At 38.2% G+C, this 18,016-nt stretch overlaps 1 protein-coding gene across 7 annotated transcripts in view; it reads right to left on the reverse strand.

Moving 5' to 3' along the window:
* PIK3C2G (phosphatidylinositol-4-phosphate 3-kinase catalytic subunit type 2 gamma) overlaps positions 1 to 18,016 on the reverse strand; it is a 203,336-nt gene that overhangs the window by 76,832 nt on the left and 108,488 nt on the right. For 5 of the 7 annotated variants that reach the window (XR_003988979.1, XM_030469369.1, XM_030469366.1 and 2 more), the window contains 4 exons: positions 6,665 to 6,845; positions 5,148 to 5,255; positions 2,785 to 2,877; positions 477 to 606 (listed from right to left, as the gene is read on the reverse strand). Coding sequence is in view for 6 of the 7 variants with exons in the window: in XM_030469369.1 (XP_030325229.1) it covers positions 477 to 606; positions 2,785 to 2,877; positions 5,148 to 5,255; positions 6,665 to 6,845 (512 nt within the window). In the remaining variant the exon portion in view is untranslated. The remainder of the gene's footprint in view (positions 1 to 476; positions 607 to 2,784; positions 2,878 to 5,147; positions 5,256 to 6,664; positions 6,846 to 18,016) is intronic. The other 2 variants (XM_030469368.1, XM_030469367.1) reach the window with 2 other exon arrangements.

Consider the following 18,016-nt stretch of genomic DNA (forward strand, 5'->3'; position numbering starts at 1 on the left):
AATCACAAGAGTAATATTTCAAACTCAACACTACAAAGTTGTCATCACTTGTCTACAGGTACTTTCTTTAGCCACATGCATTTAAGCATCTCTACAGGACCACAGTAAATTAAAACTTTAGCAGTTATGGTCAATTTTTTTCTACAAACCTTCTTTTTAATGTGTGGAGTTACATTGAAGAACCTGATGCAAGCTGATGGTATGAGGCTATTATAAAATTCTAGTACAAGATACTACAAAATTCAATGAGTTTTGTTGTTCTCCTTCTGGAGAGGAAGAATAAATAAATAAAATTAAAATTCTGGAGTAGTCAAGCACACATTTTAGGGCCGGTGTAAGAGAAATTTTAGCATTACTTTTGAAAGGGAAAGATAAATAAGACACCCATGAAAATAGAAGGAAGGATTTCTCTATAGCGTTGTTTACATGAGATATGAACAATGTAATGCAGGTAACTTTCATAATGTAAAACTGACCTTGGCCTTTTCCTGTAGATAAACATCTATAAATTATCATTTGCATATCCAGTCCCTCTTGGAGCCAAATGTTGTCCATCACATGAACAATTTGCAGGACCAGCATATCTTGACGTAGATCATCACCTACCTGTGAAAATCACACAAGAAATTCAGATTCCTCCTTCAATATCAGATAGAAATAACTCCTTATTTGGATTTTTTCCCCCTCAACAAAATAGCTACATTCATTTTACAGTAAATCCCTCTTGTTCTTTAAAGTTGCTGCTTTTCTTTCTGTGTTGGAAGAGGACAGTGTAAATGGCATATGCAGGAAGAAATGATTTTGGCAGCCACTGAGATGGTAACAAAAGCTCCCTGATTAACTTCAGCCTTTCTGCTTATTATTCCTATGCGGTTATTAGAGTTTGAAAATTTAAGCTGGAGGTAGAATCCTAATTTAGTTACATTTTAAAGTCTACCTAATCCTAGATCCCTTTTCACAAATGACAGCATTTGTCCAATGTTAAGCTTCACAACTTGGTACTTGCAGGAGGCTGAAGGGGAATTTTATCATGAATTTATATTTTATCCACAACATGATTCATATTCAGTTTCAAACAGTGATGCTGTGTTGACTACTCTCCCCATGGAGTTGGTCAAACAATAATCTTAGTGAAATAGGGCTTTAATTGTAGCCACAGGAGATAATGAAGAGATTATCTTCAGCCATGGCTGGGTAAATGGCCTGTGAAAACAAAAGCCCTGCTTTTTTGTTCCCCCCTCCCCACCTCATCTAAAATACACGTGACTTTTATTGCTATTTGTAAGTAGTTTATTCTTTTATTGCATTCTTTTTATATAAGCACCTACATTTACTCCCATTAAATGAGTACGGAGGGAGACTAAACTAATCTTTAAAAAAAACCAACAAAAAACCCAAACAATTTTTTTCTTTCTCTTAAGGGTAATCTTGATTCCAATTATTCCTCTTAGTACCTAAACTTGAGTAGAAACTTGTTACCTTTCCTTCTTCTCTCACATATACACTCAGCAGACAATTTAGTATGGTATCAGTGCTTACCATTTTATATTTGCATTATCCATCAGGAACAGATAGTAAAATTTCAGTACAAGTAAAAGATACTTTAACACAGTGGTTGCTGACAGCAGAAAGTGATGTCAGCTGCAATACTTTTCCTGCAGTCGAACAGTTGGTTGGTTGTTGCATGTTAGTGAGCAAGGAAAATACTCTCTGGGTAGAACCAGAGCAAATATTTGTGTGCCCATGACTTGCTCAAGGTGCTCAAGTAGGTAGGAACTTGTCTATTTAACATGGATTCTCAGATGATATAGTGCAAGAACCAGCTTTCTAAAAGGCCAGAAAAACTTAACATTGCTAGCCCTCTGCAAACTCATGCCTGAAAAGCATACTTCTATTTTTGAGAACTGCAGCTGCTCTAAAGGTTAATTTAATTCACTGTCTTTTTTTGCAATTTTCAATTTCTTTTTTTTCTTTTCTTTCTTTCTTTTTTTTTTTTTCTTTTCTTTTCTTTTTTTTTTGTTTATTTTTATCTGTTTTTTGGATTGTGGTTTGGAATATGTTATCACAAAATATCTAGGAATAATGTCTTTGGCAACACTGACAATTTGGTATCCATCAGCCGTTTTATGAACTTCAGCATTCTCTAGAAACGGTATCCACTGTCATGGAAGTGTGTTGCCCATTTAAAAGGAACTTTATATTGCATACATTGTCTTTTGTGGCTGGACACAGCACCACCCTGAACTCTGAAGCTTTGAATGTGACAACTGGAAAATAACCCAGTTTATTTTCAGAGTCCTTTTCTCCAGGTAATGCCAATGGGACAGAGGTCCTCTGCTCTCCCCTCAGCCCATTTCACTGGGCTGGCTCTTAGGGGCAGTGTCCTTTCTTCAATGGTCTCCAACACTCCAGTATTTTGATTTTTAGAGAAATATGGACAAGGCTACTGGATTTAATGATTCTGAACTCTGAGACTTACCTTCTGACTCTAGTGTGAAAAATAAACCATGTTTAAAGCATAAAGTTCTTATTTTATCTTGGTTGTCTCCACTAGGAAAAAGAATTGCAGGAAGTCATTTAATTTTCTACTGATCAAAAAGTTGATACTGACTGCACTGCCTTGGCATACTCTGCCAAAAGTTCTAGTGTCAAAAATAATTGGAAAAAGTGAAGAGCAGAGCCAAATTAAAAACTCTCAGGCTCAAGGTTAAAATTATAAATTATGTGAATTTTAAATCAACATCTTCCATGCAGAAGGAACTGAGAATTAGAGGAGGAACATACCTTAAAAATAACATTGATGTTTCCACTCGGAGCATTTGCATTGATGAAAGAGATTTTTAATGGAAATGCATTGGATGTAAAATATGAACATGACTTCAGGGAAAAAAAAAAAAAAGATGAGAGAGAAAACAGTGTCAAATATAGAAAACATTAGGTTAGTGCCATACCTCTGAAAAAGGTACCTTCTTTAAATACTACTCAGTAACACTGATGACAAAAATAAATAGGTCTTGATTCTAATGTCTAATACAATCAGGAAAATAAGATATGTCTTCTCAGATAATGTGTTTCACTCAATAATCAGATTATATGAATGGGTAATATTTTCTGTACTAACAGTTTTTCACTTTGACCCAGGCCTATTAATGATAAACTTTGTCTGGGACCAAGTGGACGAAGTCCATCAGACTGGCCTAATGAGAATCTATAAAACATTTAAAAGCCTTTGGTCCTATTATTTTCTGGAAAAAAACCCATAAATCATTGTCTAATCATACAATCTTTCTGGAAGCAAAGAACTTGCTAATTTCTTTGGTGACCTCATTCTAGCTGAGCATATGGGAAATTCTGATAATGACAATCTATTTTATGTGGAATTTATTTTAATTAAACATAAACTTTGACTTATTGTGCCCTAAAGCTCCTTCCACCTGATGCCCTCAAAGGGCTGCAAAAAGCATTAATGAGTCGAGCACTGCAAATGCAGTGCAAGTTAGGGTGGTATTATTGTCATCATTAAAAAAAGGGGAGGGGAAAACCCACCAAAAAAACCCACTAAAGACAGCTGTAAATCAATGCCCTGGTTTCTAGAAATAATGAGCACCCCACAGGAGCCACTGTTATCCTTACTGGGTGGAGTGTAATGGAGGCTAATTTGAACAAAACCACTACTAGACACATCTGTCTCTTGCTTTTCATCTAAACATCTCAAAGCATGGTACAAGCATCAAATATTCTCTTAGTCCCATCATACCTCTGCAAAGTGCAATAACTATTATCGATGATGACATCCTGACCCCCTATGGAATCTTGCCAATTGAAATGTCTCAATGAGTGCTTGAAAGGTTACTGTGAGATAATGCATTACTGATAGAGCTGGCAGCAGTGCTTGCTTCTAGTAAAATCAATAGATGACACCAAAATGAATTAAATTTGGGCAATTATAAGCACTTAAAGTTTCTAATTTGCATGATTATACTGACATATAGCTCAATCAAGAAACTGCATGTATTTATAGCAAGATAACAGTCTATAATGATATAAGAAAAATTAAAAAAAAATGGTCTTCTGATACTTATAGTTAAACATTTTATATCTGTCCAGCTAGGCTGGTGCAGTATAAATAGCATGATTGTATGGTGAGATACCTTCCTATTAGTGATTCTTTCCAAAAAGCCTGAAAGCAGTGGGAAGCAGCAGGCTTCAAATTTTTCTGATTTATATCACACACAATTGGCCCAAGGCTGTGGGGTGCTAGAAGACCTCTGTTCCCATTGAGATCAAGTCTGAATAGCAATTACTTAGAGAATCACAGGTCAAAGGCAATTGAAGGGATCAGCACCTCTCAGAATAAGGTCCACTGTGGATAATGAGCCAGAGAACAAAAATAGTTCACAAATTGCTGTAATTAGGCAGCTATAATTGGTAATATACATGGCTCTTCAGGTTTGTTATCCCTTGCTGATGGACACATTTTCCTTCTCCAGAGCTGGATCAGCTAATTCCTGGCATAATACTGTTTACAAAAAATATTTCTAAACCATGAATAACTGAGTCTTAGTACTGTGATCAAAGACAAAACAAGTAACTCTAAAGAGCGTTGTTGTTTCCTTTATTTCTAAGTATTTTTTAATAGTGGTCATAGACACAGGTACCTTACTATGAATATTTTAATATTTTATCAATTTTCAGTCCACCTCAGCCAAAAGAGAGCTATCTCTAGACCATTATCTGCTCCCATCCATGTCTGGGGATAATCTTGGACGACAAAAAACTGTGACCAAGAGCTACCTGAGCAGGAGGTAACTAAATCTCAGCTTCAGGGCAGCCAGGTGGCCTTGCCAATACTGATGCCACAGCAGGACAGATGATGTGGGAGGAGGCTGCTCAGAGTCTGAAGTCTCTGCTGCTGCACAGGGGCAGACATGCATTTTACACCCACTCCAGCAGCCCCCTTCACCTCTGCCTCCACCAAAGGCCTCCAGTTTCAAGGGCATGAGGCCGGATGTCAGTTTACCAGATGATTTATGCTGAGTAAAAGTAAGATTATTTCCCATTCAATGCAGTCATTTACTCCCTCTCCCCCTTTACAGGAAAAAGAAAAAAATGAAAATTTTATAATCCATTGCATGAACCAGACTTACGCCTGCCTCAATGCCTTGGACAAGAAGCGCGGGATTCAGGGGGAGCCGACAAACCTTTACCTCCTGGAAGAACTGCTGAAGTCGATTGAGTTCCACCTTTAACACCTCCTGCAACATGAGAATCATTATGTCAAGATGAAAGAACATAAGAGCAGCTTTTAAGCCATTTATTGTCTTTCTGTATTTTAAACAAGCTGTACAATGTCTGGAGCTAGTAGCATCCCTGTAACCTTGTAACAGCTAATGAGGTCACACTGAGACGCAGTTATTAAAAATAAGAACGGTGATTGTCTGCCATGTTCATGCTTTTACTGCCCAGATGCACTATCAGTTTGTGTTGTCATGTACATTCAGATTCAATACCTTTCATTAGGGGATAATAAGCCTTGCATCTATTCTGCTTTATCTCATAGTTTGTTTGGGGTTTTTGCCTTCCTGGACAACTGGTTGCATCCAGACTGCAATCTCCATTGCCTGACTGTAGGTGTGTTAACTGCAAGATTTGGGAGTTTCTCAGTATCTCAGCAACAACAGCCTTGAGATTCATCTCTAAAATCTGAATTATGCATCAGTAACATGTAATCTATTCCTACTATTTCTTTTTCTTGATGTGGATTTTTTCTCTTCAAAAATAGTTTTGACTTTTTACTCACATGTTTGCCTTGCTACTCTCAGTAGCAACACAGTTTTCTGAAAAAAACTGCTTTGAAAATATTTGAATCCTTAAAAAGGGAAAAAGAATTCATAACTTTCATGATAGCCAGCAGTGTCAGGTATATATATTTATTTGCCTTTCTGGTCTATCTTGCTGAGATCTCATCAAGAAACAGTTTTACACATCAGGTAAGTAACAGCTGTATTGGAAAATTAGCAGTTTTGAATTGGAAATGTACCTACAGAGTATAAAAGCTGCACCTGCTGGAGAAGACAACTGAAAGCTTTCTCCTGTCAGGAATGCATCTTTGCATACATTATTAATTACTGAATGCTATATTTAAGGTTTTAAGTACAGTCCACCCTGGCTGGCTTTGCTAAGAAATGTGGATGTTCAGACTGTCACAGACAACTCTTAGCAAAGTTTTCAAGAAACTCTGCAGCTCTGCAGGAGTCAAATATTTTTCAACGACAGAATCAAAATGTCAGGTTGGAAGGGACGTCAAGGATCATCTGGTTCAACCCTTCTAATATTATTGTTTAGATGAGGTGCTGAATGTGTTCCTTTCAGTAAAAGCTTAGTCAGCTTTGTTGCCATTTTTTCTGGCCACATCCAACTCTGGTGGAGAAATCACTCACGAAGGAATTTAAATGGCTTAAAAGATCTGAGCTCAAGAGTAATACTGCTGAGAGTTGTCCCATTGCATATATGTTCTTTACTTGTTTTCATAACAATACAGAATTTAAGCCATCTCTTTGATTTATTTATGTAAAGAACATTTTAGCAAAGAGGTATCACCACAGAAAAAAACAAAAGCAAAACAAAAAAACTTAGATGGAAAGAGAGGTATTATTTAGCAAACCTTTCTTTTTGGGTCACTGGCAGCTTTTACTTCTTTGGCAATGTCTTCAAGAATTCTGATAAGTTTCACCTCCTTAGAAAATTCATTGTTCAGGGTTTTTCCAACACAGAACTGGAGAGCAGCCAGTAGTTTCTGATACCAGATTTTGAAGTGAACTTCATTCTGTGCATTCTTCAACAGCCTGTGGAAAGAAAGGGAAAAAACATGTCCGCATCTAAAACTGATTTTATTTTATATTACCTCTAGCAGGAACAATAAGTGCACTACAGAGTAATCTGTATTTGGTGACTTTGCGCAGTAGAGAATGAAAAAAAAGTTGTTCATTTGTTGGCAGTCCCATTTGATAACTAATGAGATTCTAAGTATTGTATCAATAGGAACCTGCTATTTCTTATTGTCATACATAGCACAGTGCCCGCATTGCTTCTTATTTCTACAAGAAAAAAAAATAACAAGTGAAAATAAAGTTCTATTTTTGGAGTCCAGTCTTAAATATATAAGCCATTATGTCTAATTTTTTTTCCCTCCTGCCATTACACTTAATTAAACATGCCTCTCATCTAGGAGGTGCATTTAAAGATCTTTCTAGTCACAGATATACTGGCGGTTCCAGAAACTTTCACTATTTTAATTTGAGGAGACATTTCTGAAATGGGCTATACTGCTAAAAAGAATGAAATGAGCCCATTTTTTTTCTCCTTCTTTATTGATAAGAGTTGGTTGAGAGCAAAAACTCAGCTGAAGCAGAAGTTTTGGAGCTGGTGTTATTACCAATGTAAAAGTAAGAAATATGACCAAAATCATACATTTTATATTCATGCTTACCATGCAGTCTTCTCTAATTACATTTTCATTTGGATTAGGAAAGTTGTGGATTTTAGGGCTTTTATTAGTTAAATGAATTGACCACTGGAAATTTTTTTCCTTACATGGGCCAGAGGTTTTGTACACATGATTTATTTTTGTAAGTATAGAAGGGATCACCAGTTTCTTATTGCTACAGATATCCTGCACATCACCTGAGATCAGCCTTTGCCTGATGGGCTGATGAACAGCTCCTTGTTTTTGAACTTTTCTCCCCACCACTTTATCCATAAGAACATTTCAAACCTTAAATTCCTTATAAATGTCTGAATCTTAATGCAGCTTCCCTTGTCATGAGGCTACCCAAACCTAACAAATAATGCTAGTTTTCACAGGAAAAATATCAGAGAAATATGCTACATTACAAAAAGCAAGAAGACTTATATCAAGCACTGATATTGAAAGGTAAAAAAATGCTCATTCCTATAGAGACTTCAACTCCTTTAAAATATGTGCTGCAATACTGCTGCCACTGCCCATACATCTATGGGTGATGAGACATGCCTGTCATTGTCTTTTTTTTTTTTTTTTAAGGCAATGATCCTTCTGCATCCTCTTTTTCTGTATAATTCAATGAAGAATAATATTAGCTACTCTTTTCTGTAAAGCCTTTCCAGTTACACAACACGTCTGAACACCCAAGGCTTTATAAGTACTGAAAATCTTAAAAGAATGTGTGGTGTTTCTATCAGAAATGCCTAGACATGAAAGAGAAGAGATATGAGAAGTTTATTATCAGTACTCTCCGGAAGGAATTGAAATAGCATTTCTTTCTGCAGACTAGTAAAACCCAAATAATTACTTTTGAATTGGAAAGAAATACAAGTTGTCATTGTGCTGCCTGGTGGAAGGCAAACCCCTCTGCAAACTGAACAAGGCTGAGAGAGAGTACGTGCATATCTGGTGGTGGAGAAACTAAATTGCAGATTTCAAGCAAAGCAGGTCCTGGATGGGATTAATTTGCTTAAATGTAGATACCTGGGAAAGGTCCTATTTTAAAGATCCTGGGAAATCCTATGTGGCCTCCAGTTGCTGCCTTGGAAGAGCATGGTCCACTAGAGGCAACATCTCATGTGTGCCACTCCCATGCAGATGTCTCAGATCCCCTCTGCTGTGTAAATGGGTTCATGTTTAATCTACTGAATCAGACTCTGCAGTAGCTTTTCAGTTCAGTTTTAGGCAAGCAAAGTGATTTAAGACAAAAACATACTCTGTCCATTTTAACAGCAAGTCAGGAAAAGGCCTGGTGATAATTTTTTTTTAACAAAAGCATTACTGGCGAAGTCCAAACTGTCACATGGAACATGGGCAAGATTTGTACTGTGCTGAAGCAGTTTCAGACCAGCCAAACAGCTTGCATCTCTCTGGGATCACAGGCAGAACAAACTTAGTATTGCAGTGCATCACTGTAATAAATTAGATAGTGCATTTTATAATTTTTGAACTTCCTCACTTCTGCTTTGTAGAGACAAGTGCACCTAAAAAAAAGATGACAACACTGTGATCCATATTTTGAAGTGGCTGGGTTATGTTGGTGCAGAATCTTCTGTTTGTACCTATACTTGCATTGGAATCAGGTCCTAAGTATCTCAATTTTAAACGTCATTCATTTATCCTAACTTTAACAGTACATATTTAGGGAATCCAGAAAAAGTAACTTTTCATGTTGGAGATGTCACTTTAATCCTCTCAGACATACCAAACATTAAAACGACTTCTATTTCGCTAAAATGAAAGGCTTAGGATTTCCCACACAGCAAGAAAAATAGCCAAATCAAGATGGTTTTCTCCTGTTTTAAACAGAGCCACTCCCTTCATGAGGCAGATCAACCTGGAAGATCCATATTTTTGATTATTCTTATGGCTAAGCGTAACCAGAAAATAAGATGCTATACACCTAAGATATAAAGACTTCTTTTCAACCTGAGAAAGGATTATGGGCCAGACTCAAGATTGCTTAAGCATAAGGTGTCTATGGGGACAGGGATGCAGGGTCTGAATCCTCTCACACGTGCTGCTTGAGCCCATTCCATGGGGAAAGCTGAGGCAGTCATCATCACCTCGCTGGTGGAATCCATGTCCATGCCAGCTGCAGCCCAGCAGACACTCAGAGTCTGAAACCTCGTGGCAGCTTTGACAGAGCTTCTGCAGCAGCTTCATGAGGGACCCAGGGCTCTGCACTCAAAACAAACCCACTGACTGTGGTACAGGCAGCACAGATTCTTTCTTTCTGCCCACTGCATGCTTAAAAGTCCGTAGGCCTGAATTTGCAACATGATTTGGATGAACTGGCTCTGACTTTTGTATTCATTTTATAAAGGCAGTCCCAAGGAGGACACAAAGGACAGCTTTCAGTGTGATAACTCACTGCAGGCTTTACTGGAATGTTTATTCAACAACTGAACTGATACGGAGTTGTGATTCTGTCTTCTCAGTCTCCTGGCTCACACAGGTTCACTCTGCGAGAACTCAGAGGAGACAGGAAAAGTCTGCAACCTCTGAGGCTGCAGGATGGAGAAATGCTCAAGATACCAATGAAATTTTCAAGCTAGGACAGGCTGCCCAGCTGTGACAGAGGAACACAAAATTGGAATGATTTAAAACTGAAGGCTGCCAGTAAGGAAATATGTGACTCTTTTTTTTTTTTTTTTTTTTTTCTTCCAGATAATTTTCACAGGGTTCTGCAAGACAGAACTCAATATAAAAGCCTGGCTTTACACCAGGATCCTGTTCCTAACAACAGGGAGACTTCCTCACTCTTCAGGATTCTCTGATCTGGGACTAATGGCCTCATTCTCAGCAAGGGCAATGTAATTCAGACTCTGTCCCAAGGTCACTTTCTGGGACACAGCACAACGGGGTTCAAAACAGAAGGATGCTGGCCTAAAATTTAGTAAAGAAACAAACTAGACTGCCCCTGCTTCACAGAAGTCATGGGGTCCCTATCAGATTCTGGGTTACACTGAAAAACGCCCCTGACTTCCTTCTGCAAGCAGCTGCTGCTCTTCCTTTCTGTATGCACCCACTCCACGCCTGCAAGCTGGCTCCAACACTATTTTCTGGCACTTACAGCTGCAACAGTATGTTCCTGTGTTCTCCAGGTACAGAAACACGAGTGTGCAGGAGAAATTTTTTTTTTCCATAGAGAGAAAAGAAAAAGGAAAAAAAAAAAAGGAAAAGAATGAGATCTGAGTGGGTGCTAAAACCAGGTGAGCTGGCCTCATTCTCCTTCTGTGGCATGGAGAGAGAGGGAAGTTGGTGCTCTAAATGCCTTGCAGCAAACACAGTCTGTTCTCTGATCTGTATTTGGCAGACAGGTGAAAGAGTGAGGCTGCCCAGACTACACTGCTGCTTCAACATCTGTTCCTTGTCTCCTTCAGAAAGGGGAGAGTGGTGAACCAGAGAGTAATACCTGACAGGACAGAGAAACATGCAGGTAGCCTATTAAACCACAATTTCACAAAAGAAACCCCCCAGAAAGGCCAGAACCTCACATATCTTACTGCAGATTTAACCCCTACCTCCTGTGAAAGAGTAAGATAGAGTTTGACTAGGTTATTACATGTGGTGTCTGAGCAGTGACCCTAGTTAATTCATTTCCAAGTGATATCTGGTATTTGTTACACAAAAGCTGTGCCTAGCAGCACACAGACTGTGTACTCATTACTTAAGGTGTTCTGAATACAGAGACACACCATGAAAGTCGAGTGCTGAGATATTTACTGTCATTGGTCAACCTTTGGTAATCTTGACCAAGGAAATCCATATGCTTTGCTGCAAGGGTATATTCCAAGCTTGCCTTGTGTTTCACTAAGCCAAAAGCAGGACGAGTCACAGAAGTGAACACTAGAACAAGTCTGCTACTCATTATAGCAATAATTGTTTTAAAGTGATAACTTTAAAGCCCTTCACACCAACAATTAGTACACAAACACACTTTACCCCTTCACAGCATCTATTTCTGAGGTTGCCATCAGTCTTGATATTCATTAGACATCCTGCACCCCTGGCTCTCCTTTGTGGTTCCATTGTGCCATGGAGGTATGGCACACACCTGAAGCACATGATGGATTTCATTTTTGGCTCCTTGAAGAAAACATTTCCCAGTCTGCATTCTTAAACAGAAAACTAAGTAACAGGGATGACTTTACAGTGGTGTAGGATTTGGGCTTTGCAGCTTCTCAAAATGCCCTGCAAGTTACTTGCAGACACAAGGATGAGAGTGATGACAAAAATATTCAGCTGAAGATTAATAACTCCATCTAGTTTGTTATGGGCCATAAGGATGAGTGGGCAACTGCTGCTCTTTGTTACTGAGTTCAAAGTAAAGCCTTTCTTAGTTTTTAATTTTATCCCCCAAGATTACATTGGACATGTTTTTTACTTCCCTGACAGTTATAATGGGAATAATCCCTTTGATAGAGATATCAACACAGAACATACTGCACAAACACTGTGAACTCCAACAAATTCCAGAATTTTACAAATACCCATCATCCTCCACCCCTATGCCTGCAATTCTCTTTACTCCTCTGCAGAATACTTCCAAGTCTGCAGAACTCAACTTTTTTTTTTTTCAAGCTGGTCTGCTCAGGGATGGCCTCTTTAGAAACAGCCAAACTCTGCTTTTATTGTGCCTATTGTACTCTACTGTGCCAGGCTGCCAAATGTGACTGTAGCACTTCTGATCTCTTTTCCATTGCTTAGGATGGATGAGTGAACTCGCTGAAGCCCCAAGGAACGTCTGTAGGATGGCAGCTATTGTTTTAGACAACAGAAAGGAACACTTGCACTTGTTGCAATATAATCTCTGTTGCCAGCCTTCTACCCAAGAGGCTTATTTGAGATAAATTATCACTGGACAGCAAACTATGATTTCATTAATCTTGCTAGAATGCCTTGAAGTGGCTCTGTTCTCATGGTTCTTTGTTGTTTGTCTTGTATTTCTCATTGAGAAATACACAGACTATCTTTGTCAACTTCCTTTAAAAAAAAATAGATGCAGGAGAATACTGTCTTCAGAGATTATCTCCTTTTTCAGCTTTTAGTTTTTCAAACTATCCCCAAATTCTAGGTGATTTACAAACTACAAGTCAGAAAGGAAAACACAGAAAAAAGCATCACTGCTCCATGTAGACTTAGCGAAGCATTATGATCAACAAAGAAACAAATGTAAAAAAAAAAAAAGAACTGAGACCAAAATGCCTAACATGTTGAGAACAACACAGTTTCTGGAGGAGAAAATGGGGAACAAAGTCGACTAAGTAGAAGAGGTAATATCCAACAAAGGCAGAAGGGAAGCAGCTGTTCTGACAAGAGACTGTACCACTGGGAGTTTTCTACAGCTTTACAGAAACACACTGCAAGGTCAGCCACCTGACTGAAAGGACCAAAACCCAACTCCCATTCGCATTCCCTTTCTTTGACTGAGTACAAAGCCAGCAGAAAGGGAGAGGCACAAGAAAGCTGGCAGAACTCTGCATCATTGATCTGTCCTCTTTCTGTTCTAGAAAAAGGAGAGAATGAAAGTTTACATTTCTTGAGTAGACTGACTGAAGTGGAGTACAATATTTTCTCTGAATCCTTCTAAACAAGTAAATCTCCAGCATGGAAGAACAGCAGCTGTTCAGGAGCTGGCAGCACCTGCCCACTTTTGGCTCATCACACCTCTCACAGAAGAAACCTGCAGTCACTTTCACCTGCTGCTTCTCATATAACAGAGCTGCTTTCACAAACTCATTTTTCAAAGCCTTACCCTTGAACAGAAAATACCTCTGCTTAAAGTGAAATTTTGTTTTAAAAGGCCATGGGATACTTCTTTCTTTTGTTTTTCTGATTCTTTTTAATAACATAACTTATAACAGATGTCTAACATATTGCTGTCTCCCAGACAATAAAAAAAATTGTTGCAGACATTATAAAGCATGCTGGCTAGGCTTGAGAAACACATTTCTATGGGAGCCAAGGGAATAGCTGCCATTATTTGTTAATCTTCTCTCAAAGGTCTTTATGAGCAAGGCGACAGAATTTGCATCCAGCCAAATCACTTGATCCAGTAGATTCAATCAACCCAGATCCCCCCACTCCCACTGAATACTTTAACTGTGGAATGCATGTACTGCTGACTCACAAATAATTAGCAGAGCAGTGAAAACAAATGCTGTGCTATGCTGTGCAAGGAAGTTGCCAAACCTTGTTAAGGTTGCCCAGCAGAAAAATGTTTCATTTGATACATAATGTAGTTAGTTGAACACACTTATGTATTAAAAAAATGAACCTCAGATAAAACTGGATTTGTCTGGAGAAGAAAGAGGGCTCACCTTGAAAATTTACTGTATCAAGAAGTAGTAGGAAAATACAATGGTGCACAGGTATCATGTTAACAACCAGATAATAAATTCTACCTGGTCTAAGCAAGAAACAGTCACCTTCAGAATGTCTTCTCCAATTAGTTGAACAGATGTAGTATCATCCATACAAGTGCTACAGGAAGCCTCTAGTTAAAAGAAGTACTAACAGTGTCTGGCTCTTCCTAATCCAATTTGTAAAAAGCCCAAATCCCTTGCATGGTTATCAAATTTTCTACCTTTCTAGTCTGCTTCTCTTCATTAGGTGGGGTTACCTAGCAGAGGATCAAGTTTATTAAAACATGGCCATGAACACAAAAAATACCTGCAGCAGAACACTGACATAAAAGAACTAGTGGTTGTTTCCATCAACATCTGTATACAACAGTTCTGACCCTGCAGGATTCCAAAATCTCTGAGTGAGGGTTCCCAGACCACCAAAGATCCCACTATGATAAAGTGTCAATCCAAAGCCACAGCAATGAAATAAATTCATCCTGGAGTGTCATTAATGCCAAGAGTGACCTAAGGTCAGCAAGACAATTGTAGGTCTAACTACCTTCAAACAGTAACAGAAAAAAATACCACTGTTCATTAAAGAAAATCAGAGTGGTTAACCTTGTCCTCTAAAAATTGCATCCAGAATTAGAAAAAAGTAAGAAAAAGCTGCGTAACAACTGTATTTCATTTAATAGCTGCATGGCGTTTATCAATGGCTCAGTATAATTTTGCATTCAATAGGAAACATGGCACTCAAATCTGGCACTCATTGTGAAAAGCCTAGTTCCATCTTTTCCAGTGCTTTCTTCATATGACAAGGTACATCCCTGTCTGCACTTGTTTCAAAAATGCAGATTTTTCTCCTCAGAACAAATGCTATGCTGTTGTCAGAATGTGATGCAGTATCTTACACCAGATCCAGCAAGCCTGAAAGCTGCAAATCATGGGTCTTTGTAATAGCTTAAGAGTAATTTTGTGGCACAGGAACTGAAACACACCATTCATTCCAGGCATAACAGAAATTGTTGTATTCTTCCCAGTGGGTAACTGCATTGGAAGCTTGAAATGAATGGGATTAGATGGGATAATCACTGCTAAAATAAGCAGACCCAATGGCTTTAATGGGATGATGTCCAAATATGTCAGCAATTAACTGAATACAGGAGATGACTAAGCTACTCTACTTTCAAACCATACAAATAAAATGAAAAAATAATCCAGGTTCAAGCAGTCCACTAGAGTCAATGGAGTTGCTAAGATTTGTACTGAATCTGAATTTAGGCCACAATTATCAGAGAAATACACTGAGGAGAATGTGAAAATGTTTTTCTTCATCTGCCTATTGTTTGGGTAGTTCATGTCTACCAAAATGGCTTCGGATAGCTTCTGTAGCTTCCTATTAGCTTCACAGCTGGAACAAAAAATCCCTCATGACACTATAGAACCAAATATATGAAAAAGAACTAATTCCATACGGTTCCTCATGCGCTGGGCAATGCTGATTTGAATGAAGCTGCAGAATCAAACCTGAGTTACCCTGCAACATTTTGATTAATTTCAATTTTAAATGCTGTATGCATTTTTTGTATTTTGTTGGGGGTTTTTTTGTGAGGGTTTTGGTTTGTTTTGTTTTAATTATTCTTTTAAACACACTAATACAGAAGTAGCTTCAGAGAGACAATTAAAATTGGTTTTCTACAAGGTCATTACAGCCTTCATCTGCTCATGTTAGGACCAGTTCCAGATTTTATTCGTTCATTCTGAGACTTTATAATCCTAAAGTATTCAGACTATCATTCTTATAACTCAGCCTGGGCATGGGGAAGGAGAGGTTTGGTTTTGGGGATAGACTAGAAAATGGATGGGCCAAATATTAAGCCCCACAAAAAAAAAAAAATTACTCTGCAGAGAAGCAGATCTTCAGATAGGCTGTTAATTTTCCTATTTGTATTGCACTCAGTTATAAGAATTTGGTTTTTTTTTAATAATGTTGACAATCAAAGCTGTCGTCTTTCAAGTAGTCTCATATTTTTACTTCAGCTTCTCTGGAAGAACCAGTGTAGGTTTTAAGAGCAGGTAAGAACCAGAATCCTGATCCCACTTTAATTCCTAACAGGTCTTTCTTCTGGATCTTTACTTTCATCTGGACATCTCTCCTCTAGCTAATGGCCCTGCTTATCTTCTTTTTTCAATATCTGAACAAATGGAACTTTTTCTCAGACCACTGCCTACACAGGAATAGGGGAGTACAATGATCCTTCAGCAGGTAACACTTTGTTAGTGCCTCAGTTTAACTACAAGATCACAAAACTTTTTGGTTTAAGTATTCCTCTCATAGGCAAATACAGCGTGCTTTCTATAAGATGTCTTTTTCTGGCAATTTGCCATGTGGCATCTCACTAGAGAGTCCTTCTGAAGAGTACAACTTCAGCAGTAAGACTGATGTTGCACAACAAAAAAGGATGCATGAATCAGATTGTCATATAACAGCAACTTGTTACCTCTGCACATGTGTTTCTGACTTTGCCAAAAGAGCAACTTTGAGAGAACTCCCATAGCTCAAATAAAGTGGCATCACAAAGACATACAGTGCTTTACACTTGAAAAATAGATAGCAAAGCTCATTTGTTTTCAGGGAACAGAAGAAAGAAAATCAGACTTTTCAATAGGGCAGTCTCCACAGTTCCAATGAGACTTTTTCATCTCCTAAGGGAGAAATCTCTTCAGTAGCTCTCCTTATGCATAAGGTTACTCTGCAGTCTTCCTCAACATCTACCATGTTTTCACTTAATTAAAGCAGGGGAGAGCATGAGACAGTTCTTGTCAGTGTCAAGACAGAAGAACAAGCATTTATGTTGTAAAGAAGAGTGTTTCTGTTATCTTCATACCCCTTCCTTCCAAGCCTGTTTTCTTTCTTCCTCTCTGGTTTTATTTTTTCTCATCATTTCTTGGTCTTAATTTTTCGCTCATACATAGCAATGGTGTTTTTTGCAAGGGTAGGAGAAGATACCAGAGAAAGAAATATCTTTAGATTTCTTTAAAATAGTGGTCTGGTTCTGAGCTTCCTTCAAGTTCACTGCTTTATTGTCACCAAATATTGGCTTTTTTTTTTTTTTTTTCTGTAAAAAGTGGGATTTTGAAGTTAAAGTACCAGAGAAAGCTTGCTATAAAATATTCGTAAGAGAAAACTTCTTTTTTAGTTGGCCCAAGGGTATTTTCCTAGTCGACAGCTGGCCTAGTTGCCATGGAAAAGGGAAAAGCTGGAGGGCAGGCACAGTAGGAAAGCAAGGCATAGACCTATGTGAAATTAGGCTGGCTTAGTTTGCAAAGGCTTGCTGAAATTAATTTCTCATTTCAGACAGCTTGTTGCTTTTTCATTGCTGGGTGGTAGACACTGAGTGTCATCTAGGTTTATGAGTTCATCTTAGCTCTGCTGAGACATGTTCAGCTGTGGGACCAGATCTGAATAAACTTGAATAAGCTAAATTCCCTTTTAATGAACCCCTAATCAACAAGGTATTACTTCTTAAGCTTTTATCAAGGAGATCTAATATGACTTTCCCCAGATCAAACTGTATAGTCCTGAGGTTAAAATTCATAGATTTTAATGTCAGAACAATTTAAGACAGGTATAAGAACAAAAATCCTTCTTGAATTCCTGATTTTACTTGCTGGGTGACCTTGGCAAAATTCCTTATTTTTTTCTATGCTTTTGTTTTCCTTTTCAGAAGAGGAAAGGATTATTTACCTTCTCATAGGATGCTATGTTTATAAGCTGCTCTTATGCCACAGAGGTAAATGCCATGGCAAATAGGTCTATTTAATAACACTGTCACCTCCTTCCCCTGTGGTACTATAACACCAGCATTTTTCAATCATATGGGAGCAAACAGCAGCCCCAGGCATTTTCTTGCTTGTGAGAAAAGCAGAATTAAGATTTAGTTGTTGTGATGAAAAGTTCAGGTCTGGTTCCAAGATCCACAATCACATTTGTGAAAGTATTATTGCAGTAAGCAGATGTCATATTTCCATATGTCCTGTCTCAGGTAAAGAGAGAGGCAGGCTCTCCAGAGGCAGTTACTGCCTTGGCAGAATAACATAGAACAGCCATCTGACACAAAATGCTACTGAGACTTGAAGC

Source organism: Calypte anna, chromosome 1 (assembly GCF_003957555.1).
Source record: "Calypte anna isolate BGI_N300 chromosome 1, bCalAnn1_v1.p, whole genome shotgun sequence".
Lineage (NCBI taxonomy): Eukaryota > Metazoa > Chordata > Aves > Apodiformes > Trochilidae > Calypte > Calypte anna.